General features: G+C 36.3%; 1 protein-coding gene across 3 annotated transcripts in view; it reads right to left on the reverse strand.

Moving 5' to 3' along the window:
- LOC105217633 (neuronal acetylcholine receptor subunit alpha-7) overlaps positions 1-17,820 on the reverse strand; it is a 66,984-nt gene that overhangs the window by 21,798 nt on the left and 27,366 nt on the right. Inside the window, exons 3-8 of one of the 3 annotated variants that reach the window (XM_054230883.1) lie at positions 17,496-17,540; positions 14,456-14,565; positions 11,324-11,504; positions 5,885-5,960; positions 5,241-5,435; positions 1,222-1,308 (exon numbers count right to left, since the gene is read on the reverse strand). In XM_054230883.1, coding sequence (XP_054086858.1) covers positions 1,222-1,308; positions 5,241-5,435; positions 5,885-5,960; positions 11,324-11,504; positions 14,456-14,565; positions 17,496-17,540 — 694 coding nt within the window. The remainder of the gene's footprint in view (positions 1-1,221; positions 1,309-5,240; positions 5,436-5,884; positions 5,961-11,323; positions 11,505-14,455; positions 14,566-17,495; positions 17,541-17,820) is intronic. The other 2 variants (XM_054230884.1, XM_054230885.1) reach the window with 2 other exon arrangements.

Raw genomic sequence — 17,820 nt, forward strand, 5'->3', positions numbered from 1 at the left:
ATATTTACAAGTTAGTTTATAGGAGACAAACCACTTCAAGAGCTCTTATAAGAGGAGCAATATAATTAAGAACGGCGTGTATTACATCTTCAAAATATGTAATATAACGTTTTGAAACATCAAATCAATTAAAACCAGCATAAAGTGGAAGAAAGTTTTTTGGTTTATATAACTTCGTCTCTTATTTTCCCTTGCACTTTTCATTTTCATTACAACCCTTCATTAATATTAAATACTCTCTATGCCATAAATCACGAAACACTTGTGAAAATCTCAATCTCAAATTACTTCAATCATTTAACGGTAAATCAAAGTGAACCTTCACAGAGATTTTAGCTCACTCTATATCTTTAATAACTGCGCCCTTGTATTTACATGTATGTTATTCCCACCTTCGCACACAACTTACCAAACTCGTCAGCAATAAGTTATTGCTCAACGCAACGCATTCCCATCCCGGGGCAAAGATTACATTTTCGTAATGTTCGACAAAAACAAAAACACTAAAAGCAAAGTAAAACTTGTTCAAGTTCAGCACGCAGCCAACTTCCGGTGCGGTAAACGTACTTCCGCCTCACAAATGTGAGTCATAACAGAATCTGACACAACAACAAACAGGTAATTTGGCACGTGTTCATTGCAGACTGGGAGACCAAATTTGAAATTAATAGCAAAAGTTGCAGAAGGAGCATTAAAACATATATGTATGTGGTTGTTGTTACACCTAAGAAAATAAGACTTTAAGGTAGTAGGTAGAACACGTGTGTCTTCGAAAATAATGAAGGTTTTCAATTTTCAAGATTTTCCCTGAAAATTAATTAATTTTTTATTGAACGATAATAGCTCCTGAACACATCGTGAAGCCCAACTCCTAACCCAGAGCAATAAATGTAGACTTTTTTTTACCTTTGAGTGCTGTTACCTTTTGGATCATGAAATAAATTAGAAAAGCCATCGAAGCCATATGTGTTTACGTATACATATACTATTTGTACTTCCTCTTCATTGAGTATGTGCGCTTGCCACAACTATTTCCTCAACTTCAGTTGAAAGGCACGTTACAGGCACTGAACTTGAACACCCTAACGCAGTAGCGCCAACTAAAAGCGACTCCACCCAAATAAATTCCAGTATTTCAATTAAAAATGCACAAGAATATTCAAATGAAAAATCACAAAGAATAAATTGAAATTAAATTCCTTTGAGAACGCGCCAACTTACCTAGGAGCGGCACTGCATCTGAGGTCGCTGGCATCGTTTCGGCCACCATGTTGAGGAAGACTGTTAGCGATAGTAGAATTGTAACTCCTGCGACGCGTCATTATAGATTCATAGAAACGAGAAAAAATTCTTTAACAACAAGTGGAGAAATTTCAACAAATTTCAAAAAAATTACACAAAATATTTTTAGATTTTTTCACTTTTTTTGATTTAACAATCGTTTTTTTAATTTACTCGTTACTAGTTAGAATCATAAGTTACTCGTTACTAGTTAGAATCGTATGTTACGGTAGTTAGCATCGAGTGTACGAATGTGATTATTAATATTATTGTTATTATAGTTGTAGTTGTAGTTTAACTGTGCTTGCTGTGTGTGGTACTTATTGGTGACTGTGGTTTATAGTTTTTCTGGCGTCTGCTTTTCACATTTCATGGCCCACGCGGTTTCAGTTAAGCACGAATGTGTGGACAGACGGTTGAGTGGGCGATCAGCAATTTGTGTTCCCGTTATGACGCTTGCCTGCTGCTGGCAATGCTACATGCAAACATGTTAAATTGATTTAGGTGGTGGTGGTGTTGTTGTTGTTGTTGTTGGTGGTGGTACACATTTGGTCGTCAGTGTGGTGCAAATAAAAAACTACTACCATATTCTCTGCGCTGAACCTCAATGTAACTCTCTGTCAGTGTCATCAATATTTGTCATCAGTCAGCAGTCAGTAGTCAGTCAACACTAAAAGGAGAGCAGTGAGTGTCAGTGTATGTACACATATGCTCACGCTAGTTTGTCTTTTTTACGATAAGTGATATGTTTGGTGTTGTTGTTGTTATGTTCATGTTAGCATTAACGTTATTTGCGTCTTGCAAATCATATCAATCATCGCATTTGCGACATTTGTTGGTTATAGACACATTAAAAAAATGTCTTTCCAATCAATTTATTTTCTACCATAGAATGGGTGCAGGGGATTCGCATGCGTTGGTGAAGGGGTGGTTGAAGAATTTTTTTTGGTTAGAATAGACTAAGTTATGGGCAAAGCATTTTATGGCGTGCTTTTACCACCATTTGCATAAATTCACATCGTCTTGCATAAAATATAAACTGATGCTGAATTTTAGATGATTTTTTATTTTCCTCTTTGCTGTTATAAAGTTCGAAGTGTTTTGGCAAATTCACGCTGTCACACGCGCAACATGTTGCCACGGTCTTGGTATTGCTCGTTTACTTGGCACCTGCTGTTGCGTTGCTTATCACTTAGCGGTGTTGTTGGCATCATGACTTTTTGTAGAAGTTTTTTTCATATATTTTTTTTCATCTAAATATGTATTTAGGTGTGTATGGTTCCATTGTTTCGTGTTTAACAAGTTTTCGAATTCGGTTTTGTTTATGTTTATTTGCTTCGTTTTTACTTAGTAGATGTTGCTCTGTAAAGCACAAGCACGCTTTGTATTCGATGGCGACACAGAAGAAACTTTTCTCGTTATTCTTTTCAAATAAATATTGGATTGTGGCAAAAGTTTAAGAAATTGACGAATTCAAACATGCCTTTGCATGTTTATTTTTTTGCAAGTTTTATTATTGTTGTTTTATTGGAGCAGAAGAGAAGACATAGATCACAGTTTGCAAAAGCTTTTGCTTAAATTTATCGATCATATTAAAGTTGATTCGCATAATACTCAACTTTTTATCATATTTGAACCCGATAATCATCTTCCCGTTGGTCAAAAAGATCGTATTCTCTATTTCAATATTAATGGCTGTGTTTTTTAAGAACTATTAAATCGGCTTAGCATATTTTATATACCTTGATTTAAGTCTTAAGCTATCATAAAAAGCTCTTCAGAGTATTAAGTTATTTTAACTTTAAGGGGATGCCATACATGAGAGTAGAGACATTAAAAAATGTTATAAGTCACCAAGAGATCATTAATGGAAAATTAAGCGCTTGGATCTGCTTTGACGAATGGTTGGGAGCTAACAGAGTGAAAATATCTTTGTGACTTCGGTAACTGTGCAGTGCGGTTCCACTCATTAAACTCACTTTCATTCAATGACGTATATGTTTCCTCTGCTGCCAACATGCTGCAGTATTCATCAACTCCCTTGAGGCTTCACCAGTGAAAGTGTGTGTCTTCATTTCCTCATTCGCTCTTGCTCCCATTTCGAACATAAAGAGTCGCGCTTGTGTGAGGGGCATTTAAATATTTGCAGTGAATCATTTTTGTTCTTTGCGTTGTTGCTGCTGCTTGCTTTGGGCCAAGGTTACTGCGTCCACGCATTGTATGTGTCTGTGTGTGTTTATTTTGCTGAGCTAACATATACGCTGGTAAGTTTATTTCAAAGCGCAGCTACTGCCACCTAAATTTCGAAACATTTTGCCATTTTAAGACTTGGCAATACCACCAGCGTTTATTGTGCTCAATTTGCTTTGTTGTTGTCAACGCTGTTGTCGTTGACATTGATCACAAGTGATGGCATTTTATGGCGTTCCCATTTGCTGATGTTGATGCGAACTGGCAGCAGGGCTTCGCTGCTTTTCAAAAAGCTTTCATTCTTCTTTCTACACTATTTGCTTCGCTTTTCGCTGTAGCCTTCGTACTCGCCTGTTCGCTTGAGGCTTTTAAATTGCATTTAATGTTACATTTATCATAATTTTGTGACAACTTCGCTTGTCGTCCCTTTGCGTCTTCTTCCTCCAACTACCACTTCGTGGGATTTTCATGTCACGTAAAGCGCGACAGCGGAATTTTATAGTTTTTTTCGTGCAAATAATAATTTTTATACTTTCCAGCTGCAGCAGCTGTGGGCTCTTCGATAGTTTATTTGCTGCTCACGAACAAATGCGAAATTGATTAAGTTGTGGCAGTTTCACTTAGAAAAAACGTGTCTGCGAGGATCTAGAGACATCCCAGTTCTTCTGTGTAAGTTTCGTGCCATCATTAATTTCATATCAAAATGAAAATATTTTAGATTCTCTGAATCTATGCTCTTCAATGCGTTATTAATGGCGACAATGGTGGCAACTGTTCTTCGTGCATTTAGTAAAAGCAAGCATTACAAATTGATTTTTTATTGAAAAATGCAAATGCCACCATATGCTTTGCTATTACCATCAGATTCTGGATATAAAATTGTAAAAAGAACAGTTCAGATGCTATTTCCTTTTCACCGCACCTCATTTTGTCGCAACAACTTGTGCAGCTGATGGCGGACTTTGGAAATACCATAAAGGACAAATAATGAAATAAATTGATCGACTTCTGTATGGAATTACTATGATTCCAGATGTAAGCGTGACTACTTTCTCCTAATGACATTGGCATTACGGCCACTAAAGTGATAGAATCTCGTATGAATTCCTTCGTTCCTTCCTTTTAGTTATTATTATTACTGCATAAAAAGTGTTCCCACCTAAGTGATCTCTTGTTAATAAGGCACTTAATCTCGAAAGATTAGAGTATTAACTGCTTCCTTTATGGCAAGTTCGGGATGGCTACTTGGACCCCTAATGACCATCGAAATGTTAAAGTTATTCATACTGTTCGATAAGTTGTCTTACAGTTTTTACTGTTAATTTGTTTAAAATAAATTGAATCCTCAAACTAAATCTAACCAGTATAGTGGTAGATTGAAATTTTGTACAGGAGCTCAATAAAAAAGTTGTTGGAATTATGTCATCTATAGAGGCCTTGACTTAGTGCAATATTTGCGTCTACGAAATGTTTTTAAATGACTGTGTAGAGCAGGTTGTGTCATTAGCAGAGAAAAAAAATATTTGTAAACTATTTAGTGTAAAAAAAAAGAAAATTCGAGGGGCGCATGCATTTTAAGGGTTGAGAGTGTTGTCAAAGGATTCTAGATATCGAAATATATAATCGGTCCGAGTTTATTAGGGTTGCTTATGTTGGATACAACTTCACACAGGTTTGTTTAGGTTCTTTTCTTTTGGAGATGGTTGGATGTTATCTAAATTGCAATTACCCTTTCGAGGGCGCAATCCATGCGGACATACGGCACTTACCTAGCGAGAGCTTCTCACCAGAATCGGGGGGCAGTGTGAACCCTAGCAGTGCCATAGAGGCTATCAGTACGCACGGCACAATTAAGTTAAAAAAATAGTACAAAGTTTTCCGTCGTATTAAAATGGCGAACGTTATGTCAATATAAGGTTCTGGGCAGCAATTATAGTAGATTTCATTTCGTTTACCGGGCACGCCTGCAAAGAGAGTGCGCGACCGTCGTTGCGGATTGCGGATACGAATGTCAGAGAGGGTGAATGGTTAACGATTTTTTTTTAATTTTTGGGAGAGAGAGGGAGAGAGAGAAAGAGAAAGATGCGCATTAGAAAGGAATAATAAAAAATGGTTAATTTGAAATATAAAAATGTTCAAATGTTATTGTTAGTGATGAATTGTTAATAGTTTAGTAAGAAAATTGTAGAGTGATTCTTTAGTGCTTGTTTGATGAGAATTGATTAGTAATTCTTCGTTTTTTTTTACATGAGCAGTGGTAAATATGTCAAAGCAAGAGCAGAAATGAAGAGATTTACTATTTTTTATAAATTGTGAGTTAGTTAAATTGTTAGTTAATTATATTCGATTATTGCGAGATTAATTAAGAACAGTTATTTAAGTCAACTAATACCACTTGCAAGCTCTATCTTACCTAGCAAGTCCCATTCGCCGTTCGTTATGAAACTGGAGATGTCTCCGCCAGCTTCATCTTGCAGTTGTAAATCCAGCTAGAAAGATAAATAAATCAAAGTCCACCAATTAAAGAAAAAAATTTATTTTTTATTATTTTTATTAATAATGCTTATTTCTTGATATAAAATATTGGCAAGTGAAAACGAACGAAGACAGCTCTTGTGGTCTTTATTTCTAAAGAGATTAAAAAGATCATTTTTTTTCTTGAAAACGTCAAAACTTTTCTCAAATTTCTAAAACCATTCACCATTCTTTTCCTTGAGAATAAACTACATTTTATGACACTAATACACACTGTCTTCTACTAAAGGAACGCACACAGCCTTGTTACAGTTAATAAACGACGGGGCATTTCCAGTTCGCTCTGCTCCTCATATAGTCACATACAAGCATTTTACATTTACTCTGGAGATCTGACGACTGACGTTTCTTGCCTCTTGGCTGACATTTAGCTGTCATCGTTGCGTTGTTTGCTCGTCTTGCTTTGTGAGTAGCCAAGTTAGTTTGCTTGCAAGGTCGCCGTTGGCCGCAGGATAAATGGACAAAGTGTGGACTGATGAAACTTGTTGAAGAGAGGGAGAGAGAAGAATGAAGGGTGAGGTGGAATTTTGCTGCGTTGTTGTGTGTCAAAGTGAAAGTTTCACATCTGCACAGCAACAACAATTACCTGTTCGCTTGCAATATTTCACCGTTACACCAAGGCTTAGAGTTTCTATTTGTATTTATTTTATGCTGCTGGTACTGTTGTTTTGTCATTACCGTTATTTTCATTATTACAGTTGTGCGCTGTTTGCAATTTAAATTTCGCAAGGCTGTATACAATTACAGTTTGACATTGGTCTGTGACCAGTGGAGACTTCTTCGAATTGCAAATAAAATAAAACTTTCGCAATTCTCCTTTAATTAAATGCAAATAGAAATTCATGCGGAGAAGGCCGCATTCTTTATTAGATAGTGTGGAGTCTAAGGGGCTTTGACAATAATATATATTCATATAAGATATTTAGGGATTGAGCGGTAACACCTAAGAAGAAAAGAACATTTCTAACTTGGAAAAAATTATTCATAATAATTTATAAAATCTAAGCTCATTATCATCAAATCTAAGCTCATTCAATTCCTCTATTCTATAGAAATCGATCTAGCAAAATGCTCGAGACCCATACTAGCAATGCTGAAGCAAATTAGTTTAGCAAATTCATTCGTAATAAAACATAAAAACGAAATTACTAAACTACTTACCTGATAATTAGAAAGAGCGTTCTAGACTAGTATTGAATTAATATCTTAACATGATCGAAAGTTCCAGAATTAATTTCATTCTCAGTTAATATTGGATGTATTATTACTTGCGATTTATGGAGCGCCCACTGTACTTAAATATTGTCAATTCGTGACGAAACCTTATGGAAATCGGTTTCATTTTCATCGAAAGCGAATGGCCTTGACGAGTGCATTTTTGTTGTATTTTGCAATTTCATAAAAGTAATGCGGATGATCTGGGTAAATTAGGCCTCAATGAAATGCAACTATGCGGATATTTGCACTGCATTGCATTTGCTTTATATTACGCTAACGAAATTCGAAATTAAACCATAACCAGCGGTTGGGGCAACAACAAGAAATAACAGAAAAATGCAGGCACTAAATTTAATTTAATGCCAGGCACATTGAAAAACAATTATGATTACTCTGGCTAGGTGGAACAATGTCTTTTACATTTGGAAAATTAACAAACAAATTTAAAATGATGCCCCTTAATGAGCTCGTTTATGCAAACGAGAATTTTACAGGTCTCAGCCAACGGAGGCTCATCAGCTAATCTGCCAATGCAATATACATATTTAGAATCGCTGAGTGCACAGCTCTAAGCTTCGCTTTCTGTACATGAATCGCTTGTGGTCGCGGTGGAATTTCGCATTTCCAATGTAATTCTTTGTCTGTTGCTGTCTGAGTCAGCGAAATGAAATTGGCTTCGATTGCAATCACTGCAACTTTAGAATTTATTTCAACGACTGCATCCAACTTTATATAAGTATGTGTGAGCGTACATGCCCTTGTAAGCCTTTAGGACGTTTTACTTTTTAAACTTAAGTAAATGCTTTTCGCTAAACTGACTGATAACGCCTGATTGCATCTTGAAGCCGTTTCCATTAAAGTCAAGAAAATGTGCATTGCTACCGTCTGATGAAACTAAGAAATTCTAAATCGAATTTCGAACAATGCAGCGACAAGTGCTGCCATCGAGATGAAAAGTTGTAAGCGCTCTGTGAGTTTTGCATTGGTATTGAAAAGTTGTTACGCGCCTTGATTTCTTGGTAGGAGGAGACGGATGCAGTATTTTTCAGTCATTTCTTATATAATTATTTTTAATTAGAAAAATGTGCGAAGTTAATGAAAGCATTCTGAGAAAGTCGGATCCAAAATCTGAATAAAGCGTTGTATTCTCTGAATCAATAAATAGGTTCCACAAGTTCTCAGTAACCCCTTTGACAAGCGACTAATTGTATTTAGCATATAGATCCAAAACATCATTGATTGGGCATTATGCAAGTTTTACTTAAATTTACCTTTCCATGTGGGATTTAACGATTCGATTTTTATCTCATATGCTTTATCTGCATTAAAGGAACAATTTAGAGCGCAGGACATCGCTATACACATGAGGTCAGAACGGTAAATAACGTTCAACCTTACCTCTCAACTCTCTCTAGAGAACGCGTAAATTGCGAAATGGCGGATATTCGGCGCTGCTGACTCACACTCACAGCCTTTAAAAAATACTCATATGCGAATGTGTGTATGTACAATTAAAAATCTAAATTTTTTTACTGAATTCCAAATGACCGTGAGCCCTTACTTATTCCACATGAGGGCCCATAAAAGTGAGAGTGTATAAATTAGTTGTATTTATTTGAGCTGGAAAAAGCGGCTGAAATCATGGATTCAGCCAAGAGGGAAATACTCGCTAAAAGGTGTCATGGCAGCACATACATTTGTTGTTGTTATGCTTTCGTATTACAACAAGGTTATCCTCCCAACAGAGTTATTTGACCTCCGGCGCTTAAAAAGTCCGATTAAAAAGTCAGTGCAATGCAAATGAAATATTCAACTCATACAAGTATATAAAGAGAAGAATGCAAATACCGCTGAAAAAAATGCATATTCCATGAAAAAATAGCCCATAACTGGTGGAGCAGGCGAGGGTGGTACGATTATTCTCAATTTATCATACGATCATGTCAGCGCCCAAACTCTCGCTTTTGATATGAACTTATGAAAACATTTGGAAGATTATTAGGCTATCAAGCGTATTAAATGATGTGGACAAACAACGAGTAAAAATTCTTCATTCAGCAAATAGTAAAAGCTATATTTTGTTTCTCAGTTTATTAGACTGAATTAACTTTAATTAGTTCAATTGCCAATTTAAAAAAATCAGGAGTGTTAATTAATGGAACATAACACCTTCCTGATGGTATTTATCGACGAAAAAAAGTCATAATTTAAAAAAATAATCAATTACGAAGACAGCCTCCAACCGAAGTCTGCCAAACCGCATTTCCAATTTCCTTAGCAAATGTACAAGGCCACATGAGTGGGTTTTTGGTGAATGCCAAATAATATGCTTCGGCCCTAACAAATGGAAAAACACTTTAAATGGTCTCATTTGGATTCAAAAGTAAACATTTAGGAAATTGGAAGCCTTTACAATGAATAGCGCACATCACACAAATCAGTGAAAAGGCGAAAGCCAAATTGCTTGGTCACATTCACAGCAGGAGCTTGCGTCTAGGCTAATATATTCCACTGGCGTGCCCGACAAATGCAATTTCCACGCAAGACAACCTCACTGACAACCAACATGATTTTATTCTCTGTGCTGAAGACCATTCGAGGACGCCCTAGTGAGATTGGACCGCCCACAGTTTGCTTTCCGTTATTCGCCGCAAAAAGTTTGCACGTGAAATATTACAATGGAAGAATTTGCGCTGAAAGAAATGCTAATGCCAAAAAATAAATTAACAAATCTGGCAAGAAGCTGTGCGAGAGGCGACCGCAACAAATCGCAATTTTAACTTGAGTAACTTCGGCTTCAACCGCATTTGTTTTGGAGCAGCAGCGAGCAGCCGAAGTCAAATGTTTATGCCAAGTTTATGCAATGACGGAGCACTGCCTTTCAATACCAACTCGTACGACGTCGGGAGAAGGGTAAAGAGAACGTAGCACATCCTTGACGACTTGTGTGCGTATTTCCTACTCAAGGAGAGCTTACCAAAGATGCACTCGCAAATTAACGAACTTGCAACTAACAACTTACAACTACAACAAATTCTATCATCACTACTTTCCACCGCTGTGAGCCGCTTAGATGCAATTGGCGCGGCATATATTCGCCATAATTCGCTTTTTCGATTTGCCACCAAAACCAAAATTGTAAATCTTCCTAATAAATCTGACACAGCGCCGCTGCGTGCCACTGTGAACGCTTTTAGTGGCATCGTAAATCTCGAGTTAGTGAAGTGAAGTTTTACTTAAGGCAACACCTAGAAACCGCAAAGCAACCAAAAGCTTTCAGAGCGCCACCACAACGCCAACTTCAGTGCAGACAGTGCCTTTGGTTGAGTTGTAGGGCTCACATGAATCAATCAGGAAGTGTTCTTAAGATTCAAATCGATATTTCGTGGTTTCAGTTTCCCAACTTCGCTTCTTTTGCTTTAGCTTAAGCCATAATAGATTTGTTTCGCCATACAAACAAATAATATTGTTAAAGGCGGTTGGATATTTGAATCATGTTTGCCTGCTGCTCCCGTTATTACTTTTGAGTGAAATTAAGATTTTTGGCTTTGGTGCAGAGATTTTCTTTCTTACTGTTATATTCAGTTGAGTACATTTAGACCATTAAATAAAATTTTTATAAATTCTCTTGCACAATTGCCACGTTCTCGTTCAATTTGATACCAAATCAGTACAGAATACAAAAATAGCAACAAAAACTTTAAGTGCTGCTCATAATGATGACACAGTAATAACAATGGCAATCAATGCTCGTACAATATCGTAGCAAACAGCTCGGATAACAGAAATGAAAATAGAGTATAAAAGCAGCAAATGAGTAAATTAATGACTCTGTCGCGAGTGAATTAAAAAGCCATTAAAATAATTCCACCAAATTACATCGATGAAATTGTTCGCGGCGTGTTAAACTCGTTTGTGGGTCCATTTGTGGTTACTGTTCGGGCTCTGCTTACTTTTGTCATGCTTGCCACCGATGGATTTTTATTTGCATTTTATTGTTTTTACACTTTGAATTTAGAAGTGATTAACTTAATTTGGTGTTAATTGAGTTCATTAGTTAATTTAAGTATATTGTTCACAAAATTGTGTGAAAGCTCACCTGAAAGCCATCGTATGTCCATGAGCCGAATTTCATTTCACAACGCTGATCGTCGAATGGAAACCACGTGATGTCGATTTTGCAGGTGGACTTAAAAATTCCAGGCGGCACGTATAGACACGAGCCATTATTCCGAACCACAACATTCGTGGCATAGGTGCCGTCGAAACCCTCATCGGCGCTGTGGGAAATAAGTTATACAGGAGCATTAGTTCATATTATGTTTCAGTGCAATAGTTCAATAGTAAAAAAATATATATTATTGAATGAAATGTAATTCGCTTGAAAGTATAAATTCATATCGACTGAGAGATCTACTAGAGTTGTAGGGATGGTGATGTATTCGAGTATTTCTAAGTTTATAACTTTATTCAATTTTAGTAAAAAATCTAATGTAAAATAGGGCGTACTGAACGAATTTTAATAACAATAATGTTATAATGGTATCATGAAATATGTTAATTTCATTAAGGTATCTAAGAGATTGACCCATATTTCGGTATACTATTCTGATCTTAAAAAGTTACTGGGATGTTTCGACCATTTTTAGGTGAGAGGTGCTACGTATTATTGGCACTATTTGAGCTCAGTTTAATTCAGATATCTTCAATGGTGCTTTATGTACCCAAACCAAAACCAAGCCAAGCTCAAATTTCAAAAATTCTTGAAACACGGATGCTTTCCTGGAGTTATAAGGAGAACAATTTTATTACACTCTGTGCAACATGCTGCGAGGGTATAAAAACATCACCCCAAGCAGGTTTATCTTCTTCAGTAGACAATAATAACAACAATATTAAAGACCAATAAAAGCAACCAACTAGACATACAACCGTCAAAAGAGCATTACTCACATGAGCACGCGGGCAACACGGATAAAGTAGAGAATTTAAAAAACATTGAAACAAAACAAAGCTAGTTGAAAACTACAAGTTCGCAGCTTCAGCATATAAAAAACAACGGAAAATATAAACACCAGACCCGTTTCATACGACGTATATAAGTATTATATGTATGTTGCTGTGCAAGTTCATAGTGTGGAGGACGTGGATGAAAAAGGTAATAAAAACGGGAAGTGCATTTAAGGCGACCAACGAAAGTCAACACGTGAGTGACATGCAGAAAAGTGAGTAAGTGAAAAGCAAGAATAATTAATGTGTGTATGTTCATATGTGCCCGCGAATAGCAAATAGTCATGTGAGGGCTATTTTTACAAGAAAGTCAAGGTTTACTGAAAACTGAAAAATCACCAGAAGGCAGAAAAGTCGTAAATTGTTGTAGAAATGAAAACTCAGTCAAAAGGTGATGGTGGTGAACTGCTTGAGTGAAAGAGAGAAGGAGATGATGCTGCGTACAAATTGCCGTTTGACGAGGCTCTGATAGCCATCATTTATTCATGCGCGAGAGTGCCCCTTCGTATATTTTTTATAAAGTTTGCGTTTGGTGTAAATGAAGGGAAAACAAATATTTGGATTATTGTTGCTTTATAACTCATTTACACACGTCATTTCTTAGTTTATTCAAATATTAATTCGATTTTAATAAAAGTAAACTGGGTAATATATGATATCAAAATGCTTGCAATTATTTGCCACACGAAGTGTATAATATATTCCGAAGGGCATGCAGATATTGCTTTGACTATGGAAATGGAATGATGATTTATGCCTTATAGCGGCAATGCGAATGCCCTGCTCCATGTCCACACAAAGTGAGGTACAAAGGAAATTGTGCAATAAAACGTGTCTTGGAGATACTAGAAGAGTACCAAGCTAGTCTCATACCTACATTGTGGTACTAACTCCCATTGAGAAATCATTAATTTACATCTATAATAAAAATAGGTAATTGGTGGAAACTAAATATGTATAAATAACTTCTGACGACAAATGATTGTTCAACATTTGTGTGGAATTTTCCTAGAGGATGACATTTTTTAGCATCCATTTCATACTATATTATTTCTTTTTTACATTAACTCTACACCCTCCATGCGATTAATAAAGACTGTATGTATATGTATATTTTCTACTGTGTTAGAGTATATCTATTTGCCATTGGGGTCGAGGAACTTTTAATGATAAAAAATAAAAGCACTAAAGGGACATTCAAATGGGTAAGGTGAATGTTACTCTAGACGTGCGAGCGGTTGTGTTGGTGTATGTGTAACGGATTATAGCAATTATCGCGCCTGTGAACGCGTCAGTGATTTAACACATTCGCAGCTTTTTATTTCACTCTGAATATGTGGATTAACGTGACACTACTCTGTTTCGCCACAAATCACATATGCAAGTATTTATGTCTGACTGGGAAAGCATATTTTATCTTTAAAAGGCTGTGAGAGGGCGGAAGGGGTTTGAAGTGTTTACAAGTGAATGCAAAAGGCGAAACAATAAACGCAATTAATACCGATGTTGGCTTAAACTCTTCAATGAAATATTAATTGCGATACGTTCTCTATTCCACTCACACACACACACTGTTGCAACATTGTACAGCTTTTGTTAACATATAATTTTTTATCTGTTTGTGTATGCAAAGTGAGCCGCCTGTTTTGCTTCATTGCAATCGTACCGTGTTTCAAACTCCTCCTCATATTGGTTTTTAGATAGATAATTTCGTTGTGAACACGAGTTAAAACTAAAACCAAATTTGACCGGTGACAATGAGGAAGTATACAAGCTCTTTAGCAGAGCACCACATGTACTAAAGACTCTTCGTATAAATTTATACTCAGATATGTATTAAACCATAAAGTAATGACCCGCATTCAACGAGGTGGGCCTTAAACGTGCCTCAGGCGTTAAATAAAAAATGCTTTTGTATGGAATAATCGTTGCTCCCAAGGGCTTAATAGTTAAAGCGCTGGAGGGAGCTGTGCTAAGGCCACAGATAGAGTGAGTAAGTGTAACAAAAAATGCATAAGCAGACTTTTTTTACCTTCTGCGCTCAAAATGAGAATATAATGAGAATTCGCTAGAGTGCTCTTGTGTTTGTAGATATGTATTATTATATACTATTTTGCAAGATTCTTATCTTTTTTAGATATTTATTTCATAGTGACTTATGCGTAATTTCTTTCGATTACCTTTTTGTTATTGTAGATATGAAAGTAAGCAGTCAACTCACCTGTTGTACATGAGCACATCCGGTTTCCAAAGTCTGTGTGGAGGAATGCGGAGATCCCGTACGCCGCCATACTCGCTTGAGTTCCAGCGCAAGTTCATGTCATTCCATTCCTAAACCATAAATTAAATATTCAATTAAAATATTTTTAAAGTTTATCATCAATCATAACTGTAACTGCAGCACTTAGAGTATGTGACTATACTGAAAATTAATAATAATCAGATTTCTGTATTGATAATATAGGATTCAATTAAGTCATAAATGTCTGCCTAACAGTTCATTCAGATCGAAATGTAATCTAAATTATGATGGATTTGATAGTAAAAATATATTTTTTTCGCAATTTTCTCTCATAAATTCAAGAAGGATTCTTAAGTTTTAAGAAATTCTTATTTTAAGAGTAAAATAATTTTTAATTAAAGTGAACATTTTAACATCACATTAACTCGTTGGTTTCTACGACGGCTCTTGGTGCCGCTTGCGATGTCTTTTACAGCAAATCCATTGTAAATTGCAACAGCAACCGAACACTTTTCTTTTAAGACCCATTACGACGACCTAATTTCGAGAAATTTTTATTAATGGCACAGTGTTGCATTGTTGCTGCGCTAAAATACAATTTCCTAAGTACATGAGTTGCCAGAAGTAATCAAAATGCATTTGGCGCAACCGCCAAATTATAAACGGAATGCAAAACGGCAAATTGCTTCAGCGAATATATAGAAAACCGTTACGTGTTGAGGCAAATGGTGAAAGAGAGAAGAGTTGGTTAGAGGGGCTGCTAGTTCCAGTTACTCTTAGACATTAATTTCGATTTCAGTAAAACATATTATTTGCTTCGCTGTAGGTGTGACGAAGGCACTAATGGATGATGAATGATCCAGCGCTAAGAGAGAAAGGCTTCAAGCAAAAGAGAGCTTGGTCGACAAATAAGTGGTCATAGTTTGTAGTGCTTGTAATTATAAGCTTTCTTTCGCAATAAATATGTTTCGTGATTAAATAGGTGCCACCCCATACAAGTGGTAAAGAATCTGTTGCTTGTGCAATTGGCGGACGAAAATGGAATGGGAAGCAAATCTGTGTCGATGTTAGAATTAAATATGAGCAAAACAAATATTACATTCCAAAGCTTTAACACACACACACAAAGATTTCTGCATCAGTGGACAAACCATTTTCGGGAACAGCAAAAGGAGGTTTCCAATTTCCGCAAAAAGCATTTTGGCAAAACAAACGAAAATTGAGGCTTATAAGCATGGTGAACAAATAGCCAGCGTCTAAGAACAATAGACCAAAGAGACAAATTACAAGAAGGCAGTGCTGCAAGCTGAGTGATGGAAAGCGCTTCATCATGACTTGTGGCAAGGGAGTGGCGAATAGCAGTGGCGATAGTGGAGCGTGATTTAGAAACAATAACAAATGGAACCGACTCATTGGAGATGGTCAGGAAGGCAAAGGATATGTCTAAAATTTCACAAAGGAACGGTGGTATTACCCATTGTGCTCAATTGGTGTTTTCCGAAAACAAAACGAAATCTGTGATTTGAGGAATGGACTGCATATACACCTACTCATAGCTTATAGCCACATGTGCCACATTTCGTTTTACTTTTGTGCAATTTACTCGTCATAATTCCTGAATGAGTGATCGGTAATTGTGAAAATATGAAAAGAAACGGAATATGAGAATTCGTAGAGTTGTTGTTGTTTTCGTGAGAATATGTAAATGCGAAGCGTTTTGTAAGCTGCTCGAGACACTTACATTAATCGTTCACCATTAGACACGCAATTATTGTCACTCATACGCACCGTCATACTACTCTGCCACTCACTGCATATGAAAGCGTGTGACAAGTATTGAGTTACAACAAAGTAATTGCATTTCCATTAGAAAATTGCATAAAGAGGTCCTTATGCTATGCGAATGCGTCGCTGTTGATTGTTGAAGGATGAAGAAGGACTGACTGGGGAAGGATGACAGCGATTCGTTTTTCACTTTCCTTTATGAGTGTGTGGGTGACATAAATAGACGCTCATCATCAAATTACGCTAAAAGCTGTTTACCCGTTTACCCTTTAGAGTGAATTGCAGATTTGCAGTTTTTTCCTTTCTGAGCCACTTTTTGGTTTAACACTTTCACTTCATTGCTTTGGATTTGGGTTGTCATTCTCTGTTAGAGCCAACATCTGGAAACAAACATCAAACGTCTTTCTCAACTCGGCTTTGCACCATTTCAATACTTTCCTCTTAGTCTAGTGCTACTTTATACATCATTTCTTTATATTGCTGTGAATGAACACTGTGGTAAAGGCTTTAACAAGTTTTATCGGAACAAATATCACAGAGCCATTTCAGTCACGCTTTGAAAACATATTTTTCATCGGACGAAAGCCAAATGGATTTATGAGTTTTGCCTTGTCGCATGAGTGGAATTATTCAAGCTTACAACAGTGGGATTTATTGCCCAAAGCAAAGGCTGGAAGCACAAAAGAGCTTGTATTTATTAATTTTATTTGATTAAAAAAATTGAATATGGTCGGCAATCTCTAGCTTAATGAGAAAGCAATGACCAAAAAGTTAAATCATATTCGATGTCCAACATTGCTTCTAGCAAATACAAATATTCAAAGACATGATTGTCGCATTCTGATTTCTATCGCCCCTGGAGCATAACTATTGTTTATTTGATGTCTGTCCACAAGTTTGGCAATAAAAGCTGTTGACATTATTCCCTCGGCAGACGATTTGCCGACGCTGAAGATTAATGCGTCTCTAATCGAGCTGTCTGATGCGCTGGCATATTCTAGATTTGAATAAAATTTGTATTCCAACCAGCAGATGCTCGCACCAATCGAGTGACTAATCGACACTCTCTTCACCCTTCGCTTCGGCAGAATTTGTTTATTTGACTTTTTTGTATTTTATTTGCGCAATGTGTCGTTATTTATTTGACTTCTTGGGCTTTCATTTATTTGCATTTCATTCGGCTTAGCTTCGGATTTATGTGTTTGTTTATGCATGTTTCAATTTCCCTACTTACCAATTTGAGCCAAATATTTGTTATTAGCAATTGATTCTTCTCGTCCTGCAAAGAGAAAATACGCAAATTAAATTGTCAGTTAGTATATCAGCAGTTATAGATGGTTTTTGGAAATATATATAGTTAGATTAATATAGTTTGCCAGCTTTGGCTTAACATATTAGAAATATTACTAATTAAAGTTACAACACTTGACCATTGAGTGGATAAATAGTGTAATATGAAATCTCAGTTTATTGTCATATTTTGAACAATATTGACAATTCGGAGGCGAATTAACGTATCAGCTTGAGTTAATCTTAAGTGATTCCTTAAGCAAGTTAAA

Source organism: Zeugodacus cucurbitae, chromosome 5, assembly GCF_028554725.1.
Source record: "Zeugodacus cucurbitae isolate PBARC_wt_2022May chromosome 5, idZeuCucr1.2, whole genome shotgun sequence".
NCBI lineage: Eukaryota > Metazoa > Arthropoda > Insecta > Diptera > Tephritidae > Zeugodacus > Zeugodacus cucurbitae.